The sequence below is a fragment of the Leptodactylus fuscus genome, chromosome 8 (genome assembly GCF_031893055.1).
Source record: "Leptodactylus fuscus isolate aLepFus1 chromosome 8, aLepFus1.hap2, whole genome shotgun sequence".
In the NCBI taxonomy this organism is placed as follows: domain Eukaryota; kingdom Metazoa; phylum Chordata; class Amphibia; order Anura; family Leptodactylidae; genus Leptodactylus; species Leptodactylus fuscus.
Genome location: NC_134272.1, coordinates 63,127,145 through 63,144,683, shown reverse-complemented (window position 1 = coordinate 63,144,683; position 17,539 = coordinate 63,127,145). Strand labels below are relative to the sequence as shown.

The window sequence follows — 17,539 nt, the reverse complement described above, 5'->3', positions numbered from 1 at the left end:
CTTGTAGTTCTATACAGGAGCATAGAGAGGCCACCCCAAAATGGCCGCCGGCCGGCTCCTGTATTGAACTGCAAGAACGGCTACCCAAAAATGGCCGCCGGCCAGGACTACAACATAGTTGTCTGAACTATGTTGTAGTCCTTGTCTGTCTGAACTATGTTGTAGTCCTTGTCTGTCTGAACTATGTTGTAGTCTATGGCGTGTAGATATAAAGGTCCTTTGCTATTTACTTCTGTAGACGCATGTATCCTTCCACCATGTATGCTCTTCTTCCTGTAGCCTTTGGGCTTCCGCTATATATATATATATTCACTATCTGTGGCCTCCAGGCCTTCCATTATATATGTATCTCCACTATTGGTCCTGAAGTACTGCTTTGAACTTCTGTGCAAGACGCGGCCTCTGTTATCTGGATGTTCTGTCCTGTTCCTGATTCCACATTTTTGTTACTAATCCTTATCTCCTGGTTTTTTTTCCACTCTGTTCATATACCGTCTATTCTGATTTTAGTCTGTATTCACATTATGCATTTGCCTGATCTCATGGTGCACTGCATCAGTGTCCTTGACCTGCATGGTCAGCTATCACTAACAATGGGATCACAGTGAAGTCCTTATATGGGGTTTAAAGGGTGAATCCCAGGGGAGTCTGCCCTTAGGAATGGCCCACAGCCACAATGGCTGAACTCGGTGCCTGTAAGATGTAGGCAGGATAGATACAGGTCGGCTACAGGCAGGTGAATGTCAGGTCCTAGTTGGGTAATGGAAGTCAGGCAAGCTGGCAAATAATAGAAATGGAAGTTGCAAAACAGAACAGACATAATACATTCATTCAAGTCAAGGGGTCTTTGAGAAATATAGATAGTATATGGATAGCATCCAGGAGACGCTCTGAACAAATTCTGTGCAGTCTGGACAAAAATGGCCCTCCAGACATGAAAAACTTGGCAGGCCAATGGCTCCAATATTTCCAACCTCGGAGCTTTATTACATTCTTAGCCTCCATTACAAGACTATGTTCCCCAACTCATTTGAGCAGCTATGTCTCACCTCTTCTGTGCCTTCACACGCAGTCTCTTCTCTCTGTGGTATGCTGTTGGCCATAGAGGTGGAGGACCTGAAGATTTATTACCAGGATCTGTGAGAGCTGGATGTGACTAGACTATTTTCAGCCGACCGGTGGCTCACAATATTTGTTCTGCATATTACAGAGAGTACAAGATCATGACACAATAGTATAACACACTGCAGTAATTTCACCGAATATATTCCAAGACTTCTTGGAAGTGCTGGAGATGTGATTGAGATGTGGGCACTAAGAGGTATATTTGGTTGGATTGTCCCCTGATTAGACTGTATAATGCATTGTGTTGCCAGATATTGACCTCTCCTCTGGGTTTTATGTCAGAATTTTAAAAAAGGACTTCCATGCCACTTCTTTATGTTGGTCAGACAGGTTATTCTGAAGCTGTAGAGGTGCTGGATGGCCCCATCTTATTCCCTATGAATCAGTCATGTACATGGAGGAAATTAAGGCTGGGGAACATGTACCTACTCTATCTTCTTTGCAAAATGGACTCCATGGATTGCCTTATGTTCTTCTCATGGTTTTGATCCCTGGGTGACCCAAGATTAGGTACCTGAGGATGGTTAGTGTGGTATATGAAGGATATCCACCCTCACCTCCCCTTCTTCTGTTTTCTCTCTTACTTTTCTTTTTCTTTCTTATTTATTTTGCTTACTTATATAGCACCATCTTATTCCACAGCGCTTTACAGATATTGTTGGTCACTGTCCCATATAGGGCTCACAAACTACATTCCCTGTCAGTATGTCTTTGGTGTGTGGGAGGAAACCGGAGTACCCGGGGGAAACCCACGCAAACACAGGGGGAACATACAAACTCCTTGCAGATGTTGCCCTTGGTAGGATTTGAACCTAGGACTCCAGCGCTGCAAGGCTGCAGTGCTAACCACTGAGCCACTGTGCTGCCCTTTCTTTTATGTTTGTTGATTCTCAGTTTTATGGGAGTCACTGGTAAACCTACCTCTAACCATGTGAAATTTACACAAGCACTGTTGTATGGGACCATTTCTGTATTCATACATGACGGAGGGTTACCCCCTGACTGCTATATCACATTGAATGTCATGATTTGTACTGTTACAATAAACTTCTATTGAACCTAACAGACATGAAAGTGAATGGGAAAATATACATGGATACCAAATGGACAAAAATCAGACAGACATTCTTATGGATGAAAAAAGGACACAAACGAGAAAAAAGGTTGAGCTATGTGACAGATATGTAACCAACCAGTGCTTTACATAGAGAAAAGAAGCCAAGAGACTGAGTATTGGATAGCAATATAAACAACACGGAAAAAAGCACAAGCCAAGATATCAAATCAATAGTCAAACTACTGGATTGTATAAAATCTCAAATATTTATTAGATACTAAGTAAATAGTTACCATTTAAAACCATATAATACAGCAGGGCAGATGGATTTAGCCAAACAAACACAAAAATAGATACACAGAATAAAAGACTTAAAGCGCTGTACTGCACCACATAAATATTAGCATTGAGCGCAGGTATATGGAATGTCACGACTCTATAATAGTGATAATGGAGGGCTTTTCATATGCAACAACTGTTAAAGTACATCTCCCACACAGAAAAAAATATATGCATATTAGTACACCATCAGTACCACACAGACCTTGGGTGTTACAGGCATTGTCAGTAGAAAATGACTGTGAAACACATACACATTAGGTCTCCCTGTGTCTGAAAGTGCCCGGTCTACTGAATATAGGGGATCTGCAGTGCTCATGTTCCGTCGGGAAGGGGTTGTGTGTGCGCACCATACAGCCACCGTAGTACTATGGAGGTTTGCGGGAAGTCCTTCCCGCAGCGCCATACTATTATGGCAGATGTCGGGAAGGGGTTAAGGGACATAGCAAGCAAACTGAATTACCCAAAATCGGCAGCGACCTATGTGATTACGAAATGGAAGGTGAACGGTGACTGTCAGAATGTGCCCTGAGTCGGCAGACCCCGAAACTGGGAGATATGTAGACACTGGGAACCAAAGGTCTGCGCTCACTGGTGGATCTTAATAACGATGTAGAGATCGGATGTTGTGGCAAAAAACAGGTTTTATTGCGAGACAGATAAGAAGCACGACGCGTTTCGGACCACCACGGGTCCTTTCTCAAGTGCAGTTAGTGCTGAAAGGATATGTGTATAAATAAAAATCAAATAAGCATGACATATAGAGGAGAGAAAGATGCATCAAGCCCATAGAACTTAATGTGAAATGTTTGCAAACCAAATAGGTGCGGTCATCATCCCACACGTTTCCACAATTATGTAGAAATAGCAAATGTCCATTTAAATACACTACAAATAGACAGGTCATAAAATGACAGAATAATAATTCACTTCATAACACAAGAAGAATGCCATTTAAAAACACAACAAATATATCATAAAAATAATAATGGAGTAACAATTCACAACATATCATAAAATGAATTAAGTCTAGTTCTGATATTGATGTGAAATAACCTATCATGATAAGGAATGATATGTACATCATAATTAAAATATATAATTAATAAAAAATTCCCAAAAAATCTCATAATGAAAGTTAATTACAGTTAATAAAAATTGCCGTAGGAAAAACAGATAAATAAATAAATATACACCATTATGGTTTTGATGTTATTATTAGCTACCGCAAGGAAACTACAGGTTGATTTTATACAGACTGGTTTTACACATTACCCCCTTTCTCTTATGAGATCTAAAACAGAGAGGCTTACGGGATATACCGTATATACTCGAGTATAAGCCGACCCCCTAATTTTACCACAAAAAACTGGGAAAACTTATTGACTCGAGTATAAGCCGAGAAGGGGAAATGCAGCAGATGCTGGAAAACTTCAAAAATTAAAATGGTCGGAGTTTTTGGGTGCAGTAGTTGCTGGGTGCTGGGGAAGGGGAGGGGGTATTTTGGTTCTCTGTCTGCCCCTTCCCTGAGCTTGAGAACTGTTTTTTTTTTCCCCCACTTGGAATTCAGCCTGGCTGAATATAGGATATCTGCAGGGCTCCTATTAACCCCTTCCCAACGGAACATGAGCACTGCAGATCCCCTATATTCAGTAGACCGGGCACTTTCAGACACAGGGAGACCTAATGTGTATGTGTTTCACAGTCATTTTCTACTTTTATATGTATTCTAGGGAAAGGAGGGATTTAAAACTTTATTTATTTATTTTTTTATTATATTTTTTAAAGCTTCTTCTTTTTTTTTTTTTTTGTTGTTTCACTATTGTATAGTAGATTCTATACATTACTATTGCGGCTGGGTTTTTTTTTTTTTTTTTTTGCTTGACTCGAGTATAAGCCGAGGGGGGCTTTTTCAGCACAAAAATTGTGCTTAAAAATTTGGCTTATATTCGAGTATATATGGGTATATCCGATTGCTGTGTATACCTGATTAGGGAGCCGCTAAGACAAGGTTTCTATCTTGGCGTCTGTAGTGGGATAACTATTGGTATGTATTTACTGTAAATCCTTATTCTAACTAAAAGCCCAGACAGTCCTAATGGTAATAGTTTATCGCTAGTTCTGCTGCCACTAACACCTGGATTTTTACTTAAAAGTGAATATAGGGGTTGTGACTTCCACAACCTCTTCAGGTGAGAGGCCAACTGGTTTATCTATTTAATACTGTATCACATCTAAGTAACATTACGTATTTATTACACTTAGAGCGCTCGCTGTCTCTCCTTTGTTCTTCACTGAAACCGGGAGAGAGAGACCGACGAGTGCTGGCCAGAGAAACCGCACCCAACAAATGGCTCACATACACCAGGAGTTTCACCAGGCATCCGGGAGTATTGTGCCGATCAATACCATCCGTAAGGACGCATCTGCTGGTTCTACCAACTATTGGATATGAATCAATGTTGTTTTTCTATATTACCACAGGGGTCCAAATACATATTGGTAGACAGTGTATAAGGATATAATATATAAAAGGGGTGAGGGCTGGAGCCAGAAGAGGCGTTATAGAAGTCGGACCCTACTACTGACACAGAGTGCGTTGCGTTATGCATTCATATTTATGGGGGCTTCCGATTTATTCTGTTCCGTTTGGATCGGAAGCCCCCATATACGTGAACCTGAGTGTCATCCGAGTGCTTTCCACTGCAAACTCGACCCCACATCTGAAGCACACTGTGAATTGGGCCTAAACTTATATAACAGGCAAGGCGATACAGGACATGACAGATAGTTTTCATCTATAACGCTTTAATTTTATATGAATTCACACAATAATACATATACAGGAACTTATATTATTATTTTATTTGCTTCGATAATAGGATTCTGGGAAGTTTATCTGAGGATCTGGCCTCTTGCTTCACACATTGCACTTGCGGCCTAGTGTATTAGAGCTTGATTAAACAGCCTTTGAATAGTAAACCTTATTACACATTTCTTATCCATTCGTGATAACTGGAAATGTGGTTTAACACTAATACAGGATTTATCTTTCTTTGTAGTGATCCGGTAAGTCAGCGAGCAGACAGATATGAGTCAGTTCACTGTCACATTCCAACCACATGTTCACCATTCACTTCAATGGTTCTCTAACATGGAACAAGACAATAGAGGATTCAGAGGTTGCAGGTCATTGCCTTAAAATAACAACCCCCTTCTAAAGGTATAACATAGAGGAATCCGGTCTGTTATTTGTATCCTACTTAGTAAAATGGAGCTGCAGTTTCATTTTTGTGTATTATATGCAATTCCTTTATATATTTTAATAAATTGCATTATCTCGAAGAAATAAAGGAGACGACATAATTCTGTTCACGTTGCATTTTTGGGTTTCCTGCAACACATTTGTTGAGAAAATCTCTTGACGTACTCAATTGTACAACTAACTGTATGTCATATGTCATCCATAGGTTCTGTGCTAAAGGAATATATATCACAGTATTTTGGCACATGCAGGATCAATACCATTTCCAGTGTATACATTCATCAAATGTTATATATATATATATATATATATATATATATATATATATATATATAATAATTTGTATATTATTGTATTGTATTGTATTGTATAAATTATATATAAACATGAATTGTATAAAACACATTCAATATTAGATTATACATTTCCTAACATAAACTTATTTTAGAATTAGATTTACTTTAAATTCCAGTCTGGTGATGAAACCTTAGCCATTACATTAAAGATCAGCCTCTAGAGGGCAGTGTTGCCAAGTTCTGATGGTTGCGAGTCTTTGCAGTCTTTACTGGAACTTTGGTTTGTCACTATACTCAATGAAGTAATTCTAGGTAGTCCCAGAAGAAGCAAGTTTCCCAAAATATGGTGATATTTCAAACCTCTCTTTTCCAAGAAAAATTAGTGACTACTGGATCTCCGACTGCGAGGCCAAAAATAATGTATTTGTTTATTCAGTATACTTATATAGCACTACACAGATAATGTCAGTCACTGTCCCATATAGGACTGTACATTCCCTACATTTTATAATCTACATTACCTATCAGTATGTCTTTAGTGTGTGCAAGGAAACCAGAGTACCTGGAAGAAACTCATATGAACACGGGAAGAACATACAAACTCCTTGCAGATGTTGTCCTTGTCCTTGCCTGGATTCCACCATAAGGATAAGGCCCCACGTTTCGGAAACACAGCTTTTTGTTGTTGCAGATTTTGCTGCATTTTTTGAGCCAAAGTCAGGAGTGGATTTAACAGAAGGGAAACATCTAAGAGCTTCCTTTATATCGTCCATTCCTTTTCAATCCACTCCAGACTTTGGCTCAAAAAACCGCAGCAAAATCTGCAACAAAAAAAGCTGCGTTTCTGCCACATGGGGCCTTAGTCTAACAGTACTTTTTTCATGGCTGAGTACACACCTGAGGGAAATCCAATTTCATGGATCCCTCAGAGATATGAGTCTATTGCTGTATCCATGAGCTCAGCCCGAGAAATGGAAGCTTCTACTTTCCCTTGGATCTTTCACACGGACCATTAAAACAACGGCCGTATCATGTGAATGGATCCATTAAAGTCTATGAGGCCATGTGTAGGCTGCTAAACCAATGGCTAGTACGTGGCTGATGAACCCGGTCGTGTGAATGAGTCCCAATGAAGACACTTACAGAAAGTTGTCTCTAAAATTTGCTATTTCTCATCTTTTCATTGAAAGACATTAACAACTCTATCTAGACTTACCCTTTGTTCACATCTGCATTGGTAGTCTGCATGGGGACCCCCCGAATGGAATACCAGACGCAGATGGCAAGTGGTGTACAGTGAAAGCACACGGATCCCCATAGACTATAATGGGGTCCGTGTGCTTTCTGTGCAACCTCCGCAAGGAACATGCGGACAGAAAAGTACTTCACAATCTACTTTGCTGTCCGCATAACCTGTGTGGAGATCTTGCAGAAAGCACATGGACCCCATTATAGTCTATGGGGATCCGTGTGCTTTCACTGCACACCGCTTGCAAATGCGTTTGGTATCCCATTCGGATGAGTCCCCATGTGGACTCCCCTGAATGGATTACCAACGCAGATGTGAACGAGGCCTCATATCTGTTCTGTCTACTGGCTAATACAGTACAAAGATTTATTTCTTTTTGGTAAGATTTAGATTTTCCACTGTTTATCATTTAAGCATATTTTGGCTATGAGGTTAAGCCCCTCTACCGAGCTGTAGGCAAAAAACGCTACAGCAAAGACTGTATTGTGTTTTTTCCACAACGATTTCCACAAAACTCTGCCGCCATTATACCTGTACAATAAACGCCAGCGCTTCAGTAGGTATAATCGACATGCTGCGATTTTCAAAAACATAAGCATTTTTAAAATCACATATTTTCTGTTTCAGAATTTTTTCTGCAATGTATAGATGGGATTAGCCAGAATGTTATTCACTATGCAAGAACTGAAAATGCAGAGTCCTTTAACTACAGCATTTCTGCCGCAGCCATAACGATGTGATTTCACAACATGGGGCCCTGGATTAGGCTGAAGCCCCTCGTTGCAGAAACGCAGCTTTTTTGTTGCAGATTTTGTTGCAGTTTTTTGAGCCAAAGCCAAGAATGGCAACAAAAGGAATGGGAAATATATAGTAAGTTCTTATACTTCTACCTTCTGCTCAATCCACTCCTGGCTGTGGCAAAAAAAAAAAAAAAAAACGCAACAAAATCTGCAACAAAAAACCTGCATTTCCGGAACGTGGGTCTCCAGCTTAAAAAGGTTATACAAGACCTGAAGGTTATTCTGATGACCCGTTCCAATGAGCTGTTTCGGGCACTGGATGCAGGTATACGGCTGGAAGCAGCAGTGGGAGAGCGGGGATGAAGTTCCAGGAACCACTAATACAGTGCATAGTCCTCTGTACAGTGCAGCTGTCGGCCTGTAACCTCTGCCATATTCCAGATTGGGACGGAGTCCATGAGTCAGACCCCGACCAAACTGGTGATTTTTATTAATTTTCTCTTGACAAAATTCAGAAACCCGTAACTTTTTTTTTTTGATCATCAATATAGATATTTGTATTTTGCAGGATGTCTTATATTTTTTAATACCATGTTTTTGGCATACCTATTATTTATGGACTTCATTTTATGAATCCTTTCTGAAGGTGATTGAAAAAGAAATTCTGTTTTTTACATTTTAAATTTTCATTCTATGGGTCAGTACAATTACTGCAAAGCCAAACTATTGTTCTTTTGGTGTTTTACTCATTTTGCACAATATAAACACCTCAAAAAAATCATTTTCTCTTCGTGGCACCCGTTTCTGAGAGACCTAAGTCTTTACTTTCCTATTTTTTTATTTTTTTATTTTTTTTGAGACAAGCTGTAATTTTTAATTACACCGTGTTGATATTTTTGATCAGTTTTTATTCCATTTTATGTGTAGTGATATGACCAAAAAACAGCATTTCTGGTGTTGTTTTTTTTAGCTGTTTTAGATAACTAATGCGCAATTTATTTTTTTTTTAGTATGAATCATTACGAATGCAGCAATACCACATATTGTGTTTCAATGCTGCTATTGACTGAGATATCTAAGGCTCTGTTCACATGGAGAAATTTGCTGCGGATTTTGCCCCCAAATCCAGAGCAGATTCCTCCCAGAATCTGCCTCCCATTGTTTTCAATGGGGGCAGAGATTGTAGCAGGACGCAGAAAAAAGAAGCATCCTGCTTGCTCTTGCCGCAGATTCCGCAGCTGATTCAGCCATGGGGTCCACAGCTAGAGACCCCCTCCTGATTAGGCCCATTCATCCGGGTCTAATCAGGAGCAGGATGCTGAGACAGAATGCTGATGCACTGCAACGGCATCCCATCGTGGATAGACCACTGCGAAAATGCCGGCGGCAGAAAATGAAGAGACACATCCACAATTATTGCTGACCTGTTGCTCATGCCACTGCCTCGGATCCTGAACTGGTGTCATGTGATTCCTGCGTGCTCTATTATGCCCCATAGTGGCACCCGCACACAGTATTATGTCCCTCAGTGGCCCCTCCACACAGTATTATCCCCTATAGTGGCCCCTCTACACAGTATTATCTCCCATAGTGGCCCCTGCACATAGTATTATCCCCCATAGTGGCCCCTCCACACAGTATTATCCCCCATAGTGGCCACTGCACACAGTATTATGCCCCATAGTGGCCCCTCCACACAGTATTATCCCCCATAGTGGCCCCTGCACACAGTATTATCCCCCATAGTGGCCCCTCCACACAGTATTATCCCCCATAGTGGCCCCTCCACACAGTATTATCCCCCATAGTGACCCCTGCACACAGTATTATCCCCCATAGTGGCCCCTCCACATAGTATTATCCCCCATAGTAGCCCCTGCACACAGTATTATCCCCATAGTGGTCCCTGCACACAGTATTATCCCCCATAGTGGCCCCTGCACACAGTATTGTCCCCATAGTGGTCCCTGCACACAGTATTATCCCCCATAGTGGCCCCTGCACACAGTATTGTAGCAGGCTGAGGTTATGAGACGTCAGACGACTAGGCCGAAGCCTGCCCGGATCGTGGAGAGGTAAGTAACAGTGTTTTTTATGTTTCTTACCTCTCCCGGGCCGCCAATCATTATACTCGGGGGTCCGAAAAGACACTCAAGTATAATGATAGCAGCGGTAGCGGCTGTCACTGGGCCCCTAATGTCCCGGGCCCTGTGGCAGCTGCCTCTGCTGCCCGGCGGTAGTTACGCCACTGGGTGATGGTGGATTCATTAAACAAGTTCAAAGATGGCCTGGATGTTTTTATCGAAGAAAACAATATTACGGGTTATGGACTCTAGATTTTAAGGACTCGCTGATCCAGGGTTTTCATACTGACTGTCAGATTGGAGTCGGGAAAGATTTTTTTTTCCCCTGAAATGGGGCAATTGGCATTAGCCTCGTGTTTTTTTTTTTGCCTTCCTCTATATCAGCAGTATAGGCGATTGTAGGGTTATAGGTTGGACTTGATGGACTGATGTCTTCCTCCAACCTCATCCACTATGTAAGTATATAACGTCTATAATCACTGTCATAGTTTCCCTATATCAAATTGTCTGTAGTGAAGCAACCAAAGACAAACTTATAAGTGAATATTAATATTCACACTTGTCTCCAGAATGGGGTTCTTTGACTCCATCTCATGGAGAGGTGGTCATACACGCATGACTCTCTCCCATCACTTCTATGGGAGTCCAGAAACAGCCCTATCCTGTGGCTATGTCATAAATGTCCAGGAGGGGAATGACTTTACTGTAGGCAGATATATAAAGAGAGAATGGCTAATGTAATCTAAATGGTAACTAGAGAGTAATGACTACGTATTAGGTGACTTACCTCAAAGAAGGATGTAGGAGGGACTGTCGGGGTAAATCCTACAATACACGGGAGTAGCTAGTTTGTGTAATCTTATCTCTGTGGGGTTCTCTTCACAACTACAGTTACTTGGGTGATAATCCCATTGCTAAAGCAATTTGTCAGGAAATGAAACAACTCAAAGATAAAATTAATTTAGAACGTGATGTCACACGTGAAGGTTTTTGTATGCAAAAGCAGTCATTTTATCTACTCCTGTTTTTGGCTTTAAAAACCCCATAAAGAACAAACAGATTAAGGATAAGGCCCAACGTAATGGACCACAGTGCAAAAGCTACTTTGCTCTCAGCATGATTTGTGCGGACACTGCGTGGAAAACACATTGACCCCATTATAGTCTATGGGGTCCGTGTAATTTCTTAGCTAACCGCTTTTTAATGTGTTCGGTATTCTGTTCGGGGGGTCCCCAAGTGGACTCCCCCAATGGAATACCGAAGGCAGATGTGAACCAGACCTAAGATCTAAGGGCACATTCACACAACTGAGTTTCAGCAGTGAGAGGTTATTCTGGGAGCCGGACTCCTAGTAGTATAGTTATCTATGATGTTAGGAGTCCCTGCCTCCCAGCGACATACCGTCCCATAGATGTTATAACACATGACAGTATGTCGCTGGGAGACAGAGATGACTACAATGCTAGGAGTGAATGAGACCTGTCAGGATTGGTATGAAAAGGAATGGGAATTATAAAAGAAGCTCGAATCCTTTTCCCTACTCAATCCACTCCTGGCTTTGGCTCAAAAAAATGCAGCAAAATCTGCAATAAAAAAAGTAGTTTTGCATGTGTGGCCTGAGCCTACAATGTACCTACAATGTACCTATTTTAGGCCAGATTCTAGGTGCAGCCAGCACAGTAAATACTCAGAATATAGATCCAAATCTGAGATCTTTGAACACGTGTATCCTTATTTAATCCCTCTGAAATATCATAAACCTCTGTTTACACGTCGGACAGTTTTTTGTCTACAGCTCCATTGTCTTTGCCATGTATATATGGTTCTCCTAATAGCCTGTAGGGACTCAGGTGCTCTATTCAATAGGCAGCTCATTGAAACATGAGACCTGCTCATTGGATATAAGGGAAATGATTAGTGTTCAGCAAAGGTGAATATAAAGTGAAATTATTGTAGTAATTCCCTGATACATTTCTGTTCTCAGGTTAGCTCTCCTTAAAGGGGTTTTCTAGGATTTTAAGAAAATTGATCAGGGACAAGAGATATTATAAAATAAAGAAATAAACTAAGCGCAGCTTTTAATTCACCCCGGCACCTTCAATGGCCCCTGTTGCAGTGATGTCATCACGTACATCATTTACATACAGTCAATCGGTGGTCTCGGAAGTCATGTGCTATATACTGTACGTCAGTATCACAGCTACAGCCATGAGAGGTCATGTGAATGATGTACATGACTATTGCACGAACCACTGGAGTGGTGGATTTACATGGGTTATCCACTTTCTAATATTCATGGCCTTTCCCAATGATAGGTCATTAATGATAGATTTGCAAAGCATAGGTGTAACTATTGGGGTAGCAGCAACAGCAACTGCCACAGGGACCAGTACATTAGGGGGCTCAGCGACAGACCCTACTGCTGAGGTTTTTTTTTTTTTAATAGGCCATTACCAGCTGGAGTAATTCCAACCTGTGACGGGCCCTATTTACTTACCTCTCCTGCATCCTTATGCGTCGTGCAAGAGTCAAGTGACATCCCGTACATCATTGAAGACGGCCGACATCAGCAGTGATCACACTGGAGCCAGGGACAGGTAAGTAACAGTGTTTTTTATGTTTTTAACCTCCCAGGGGCTCCAGTTTTATACTTGGGGGTCTGAAAAGACCCCTAAGTATAATAATTGTTCATGGGTGTCCTAAATGGGCCACTATGGGACGTAATACTGTGTGCAGTGGCCACTATGGGGCGTAATACTGTGTGCAGTGGCCACTATGGGGCGTAATACTGTGTGCAGTGGCCACTATGGGGCGTAATACTGTGTGCAGTGGCCACTATGGGGCGTAATAGCGCGTGCAGGAATTAGGGAGGGGGGGTTTGAGTCGGTTGGGGTCTTCGGCATTGGTCAAGGAAGGGGGGGGGGGGCTGTGTCAAAAGTTTTCCATGAGGCCCCGCCATTCCTAGTTATGCCACTGTTTGAGTGTCCGACACCACCCATTAACTATCACAGTCGCAGACTAGTTTGATGTCCCATGTCCAGATGGAAGCATAGCGTGAAGCCCCAATTCAAAATAAGGGTGCCCCACATATTGGGGTCTGCTTGTCCAGCCCTTATAGCTATGCCCCTAGCTATGTTGGGGTAGGTTGTTATATTAGTGTACACAAAAGATACCAAAGATGTTTCAGGGTCTTAATGTTACCATTATAATTTAGTAAAATCCTTATATGAGGGTACAATCCCAACCGCCCCTGGTCTAACCTCAGACGCTGATCCAATTATTTCTGGAGATAAACAGAAAATCCATTAGTAGCACTTTGCACGTAATGTATAGAAGAAGAAGGTGAGAAGTTATAACAAGGGATTCTCGGAGCACATCCTGAATCCTCACATTACAGCAGGGAACACTTATAAGATTACACTAACCAGGCAGAGGTGACAGAGCTTCTCTGCGGCAGCGTGAAAAATTGGGGGAGGGGTAACCTCTATTCTTCTCTGTTCTTTAGAAGTGTTAGGACATTGTGGATTAATAGAACATTTTCCATTCACAAAATAGACAAGGGCCACTGGCATCATTATTCATAGTAACTCGATAGGGGTTCTAAAGTTCTGAGGCTGCAATGATATGGTATGACACAGTAAAAGAGAGAGAAAATGTGCGGATACAATGGTATTAATAATACACATTTTTCTGTTCACAAAAATCACTGTCCAGTGTTACAAGAATCTGAATCGAGCTTGGAAAAAGCCATGTACAGGCCTCAGTCCGAGGAGGTTTTATAAATCTTAGGGCTTGGTGGTCCACCATGGTAATTCACTTTTGTCCATCAAAAGGAGCATCGGATTCAGTGACCTTACATAAAATTTAGCAATGTCAATATAGGTGACTGATGGAAAGCTTGTTTTTTTAATAGCAACAAGATGATGGATATGATTGAAGTGAATAGTAGCAAAGCCACGATAGCAAAGCACAGCCACTAGACGGAGAATGGAGCCGTCTGCTTTGGGTTCTGCAAATTGTGCTCAGAATAGCTGAACCATGGAGTGTTGGTGTCCAAACCCTACTCTTCTGATATTGATGACCTTTCCTTGCGACAATCAATTGGTCAATTCAATTTTTGGAGATCCCCTTTACAGAGAGTCTGTAACCAGAACCCAGCATATCATCTCAGCCCCATAGATAACTAGGTAGGGTCACCTGAATCAAACAGGGTTTCCCCTTTGTGAACCATTGTCTCCATTAGTGAGATATCACTGTTATTGTCAATATGCAGATTGGCTCTTTGGATCAATGAGGCTATTGCTGCTTTCCTATTTGGAGCAATATGAATGCCGTGTTTGCTCCAAAGAGCTCAGTTGCATATGGGCAAACACATTTGATTCAGATGACCCTAACCTATCTACCTGTGTGGCTGGGCTGATATGCTGATAGAAAATATGTTTGAGTAATGGAAATACAATGGAGGCATCCCCTTGTGCAAGAGGTTAGGAGAGAGGTGGATCCATTTTTAGTGTTGCAGCGGAGCGCTACGTATGTCACCAGATTCTCTACAATCTTGATCGATCCTTGATCCTTGTTCAGAAATGTCATGTGCATTTGGATCTGAGAACTTATCAGTCTTATCAGACTGGTCATGAACATTAGATACGTGACGTGTATGGGGGGGCTCCTGACTCTCCCTCAATGGCAGATGTCCAAGAAGAATTGGGTCAGAAAGATGGATTTCAAAATGTCTGATCCTGTTGTTTTCAGGGAGGATAGTTACCATCAAAGGTGTCTGGCCGCAGCGTACACCCTTTCCAATGAATACTCATGTGAATGGGATAGTCGTGAGAAATAGGTGATGGCCAAATCTAACGTCCTAGGATCACTGATTGACTGTGGGGCATAGCAGTTGTGCATTGCAGTATAGGATCAAGCTCATCTATAATGGGGACCTATGGTGCTATGACAAAAAAAACAGAACTTACTTATACTATGAAGAGCTGAAATATTTACGGTCAGCCATGTCCATATGTAGATGGATGATCTATAAACCAAATAATAATGTGTATATACTGAAAGCATGGAGACCACATCCGAGACATTAAATCCCAGCTCACCTTGTGTGCAGGCGAGTGTTAGCACGAAATAGTGACCTAATGTATACGATACCGGGGGCTAATGAGCTGCTGTACAAACTGCAGGTCTGAATGGTGGTAGTTGTGTGTCCGCAGAAAAGGATTTCCTAATGGCTTTTAGTTTACAGAAACTCATACATCTGCTTTAGGAAGTGGGATCCCTTTTCAAACACAGAGTGCCTGATTTATTAGAATGATTTGGGAAGTTTAGGTGTGATCTGGGAAGAAGTTTTGCAGAATTTAGCATCTATTGTAGGGGAAAAGTCATCTCCCCCTCCTAAAGCCCAGACAGGGGAGGGTTGGAGGCATCGGAGAGGAGGAGTTCTGGGCACTGAGAGATTTGCTGGAGTAAAAAGCAGCCAGGGCTCGACTGGTCTTGCATTTATTCCTGACTTCTGCTCCAGGAAAGGAGAACAAGAGACACTTTCTCTGCCGCTCTGCCAGACAGTGGCCAAATGGATCTATTACAATTAGAATTATAACTTTTTTATACACTGACTCTTTAGATCTACATTGAAGGATTTGTATTTTCTTTTATATTCTTTGCATATTTTACATTTTTTTGCACTCTACTATTTTCTTAAACTTTTTAAAACTTTTTTTTTACATTTATTTAATCAGAAATCAAAAAAATGTCCCCTTTTGGGAAATTTTACTTTCTTCCAATGGTTCTGGGGCTGCTGATCACCATGCCCAAGGCACAAGGTGCATCATGTGAGCCTGTAAGGATTCCCATGTGTAAGTCAATGCCTTGGAACATGACAAAGATGCCCAACCATCTGCATCACAGCACCCAAGCCAATGCCATACTAGCTATCGAACAGTTTGAGGCATTACTGACCACTAAATGCAGTCAAGACCTTCTGTTCTTTCTCTGCGCCATGTACGCTCCTATATGTACCATTGATTTCCAGCATGAGCCCATTAAGCCGTGTAAGTCAGTATGTGAGAGGGCAAGAGCAGGCTGTGAACCCATTCTCATCGAGTATAGGCACACTTGGCCAGAGGTCCTGGCGTGTGAAGAACTACCTGTCTACGACAGAGGAGTCTGCATCTCTCCAGAAGCCATTATCACAGTGGAACAAGGAACCGGTAAGTGCCATGTCCAATGCAACTTATACACAAACTATCTAATACCATGTGCAATGATATTAGAAATCAGCACATGGGAAATTGTCCTAATATTTACAAAGGAGCAGCCATTGCCAATAGTCTAGATGTTTCCTTCAGCCTTGTGAGAACGCAAGATTATATCAATACATAGATAAGACTTAAATTTCCAAAAGTGTAGCCATTTTTATCATGATCACTACAACTTTTTAGGAACTTACTCTGGTCATCACAAAATAACTTAGCAAAAACTAGCCAAATTTTTCAGGTACATCCACACAGAAAATTATACTGCCACATAAAATCCTTTGCAAATGCACTGTAAAATTTGCAAATTTACAGATTTTCTAAAGTGGGATCCATTAGGTTTCCATTCTGGGATCTACTCTCTGGCTGCATGCATGCAGAACTTTTTCATCTGTAATTTTTAGCGGATTCTGCAATGATTCCTCCTAAAGCAGATGTGAACTTAATATGTACAGACAATCTACAGTCACTTGTGAACATACTCTAAGTGTGGTCTGGACAGATAAAGAGACTGATAAAAATGATAGGTCTGAAAAATAGGAGCAATTTACAGCAATGATGTCATAAATAAAACTGATGATATCACTGAAGGATGCGAGTAATGTTTCGTATTGTGTGTCTTTGTATGCCCCCTTGAATTGCTGAGATATCTTTATTATTATGACTATTTGTTAATGGGGTTTTCACATAAATATATCTAATCTGTAGACAAAAGGTTTTTCTAAAACTAAGTAGATAAAAAATTGATTGTTTAAAACATTTTCTGTAACTATTTTAGTAGTAACAGTCTTTGGTATTGATGAACTTCTAGTGGATATGGCCATGAGCTTCCATCGTCTGGCACTTGTCAAAAACCTAGCCATGGTCTTCATATTGTGACTGGGTTATCTTCCCATGCAGCCACATTAACTGCTATACAAAAACAAATGCTTTTCACCCAAAAAAGTGTTTTTGACAAGTGCTAGACAATAGAAATTTCCTAAATTCATGGTCATATCCATTGACAGTCAGTCATTACTACAGAATTTCACCACTAAGGGCCTATTCACATCTGCATTCGGGTTTCCATTTGGGAAGTCCCCCCGAACGGAAACCTATACGCCTTAAAAGGCGGTTATCTGGGAAAC

At 41.2% G+C, this 17,539-nt stretch overlaps 1 protein-coding gene across 1 annotated transcript in view; it reads left to right on the top strand.

The window, feature by feature from the left end:
* Positions 1-15,654: 15,654 nt before the first annotated feature.
* The window catches only part of FRZB (frizzled related protein), a 35,963-nt gene continuing 34,078 nt past the window's right edge, over positions 15,655-17,539 (top strand). The window contains exon 1 of the mRNA XM_075283828.1: positions 15,655-16,367. Within this exon, the coding sequence (XP_075139929.1) occupies positions 15,908-16,367 (460 nt within the window). The 5' untranslated portion in view covers positions 15,655-15,907. The remainder of the gene's footprint in view (positions 16,368-17,539) is intronic.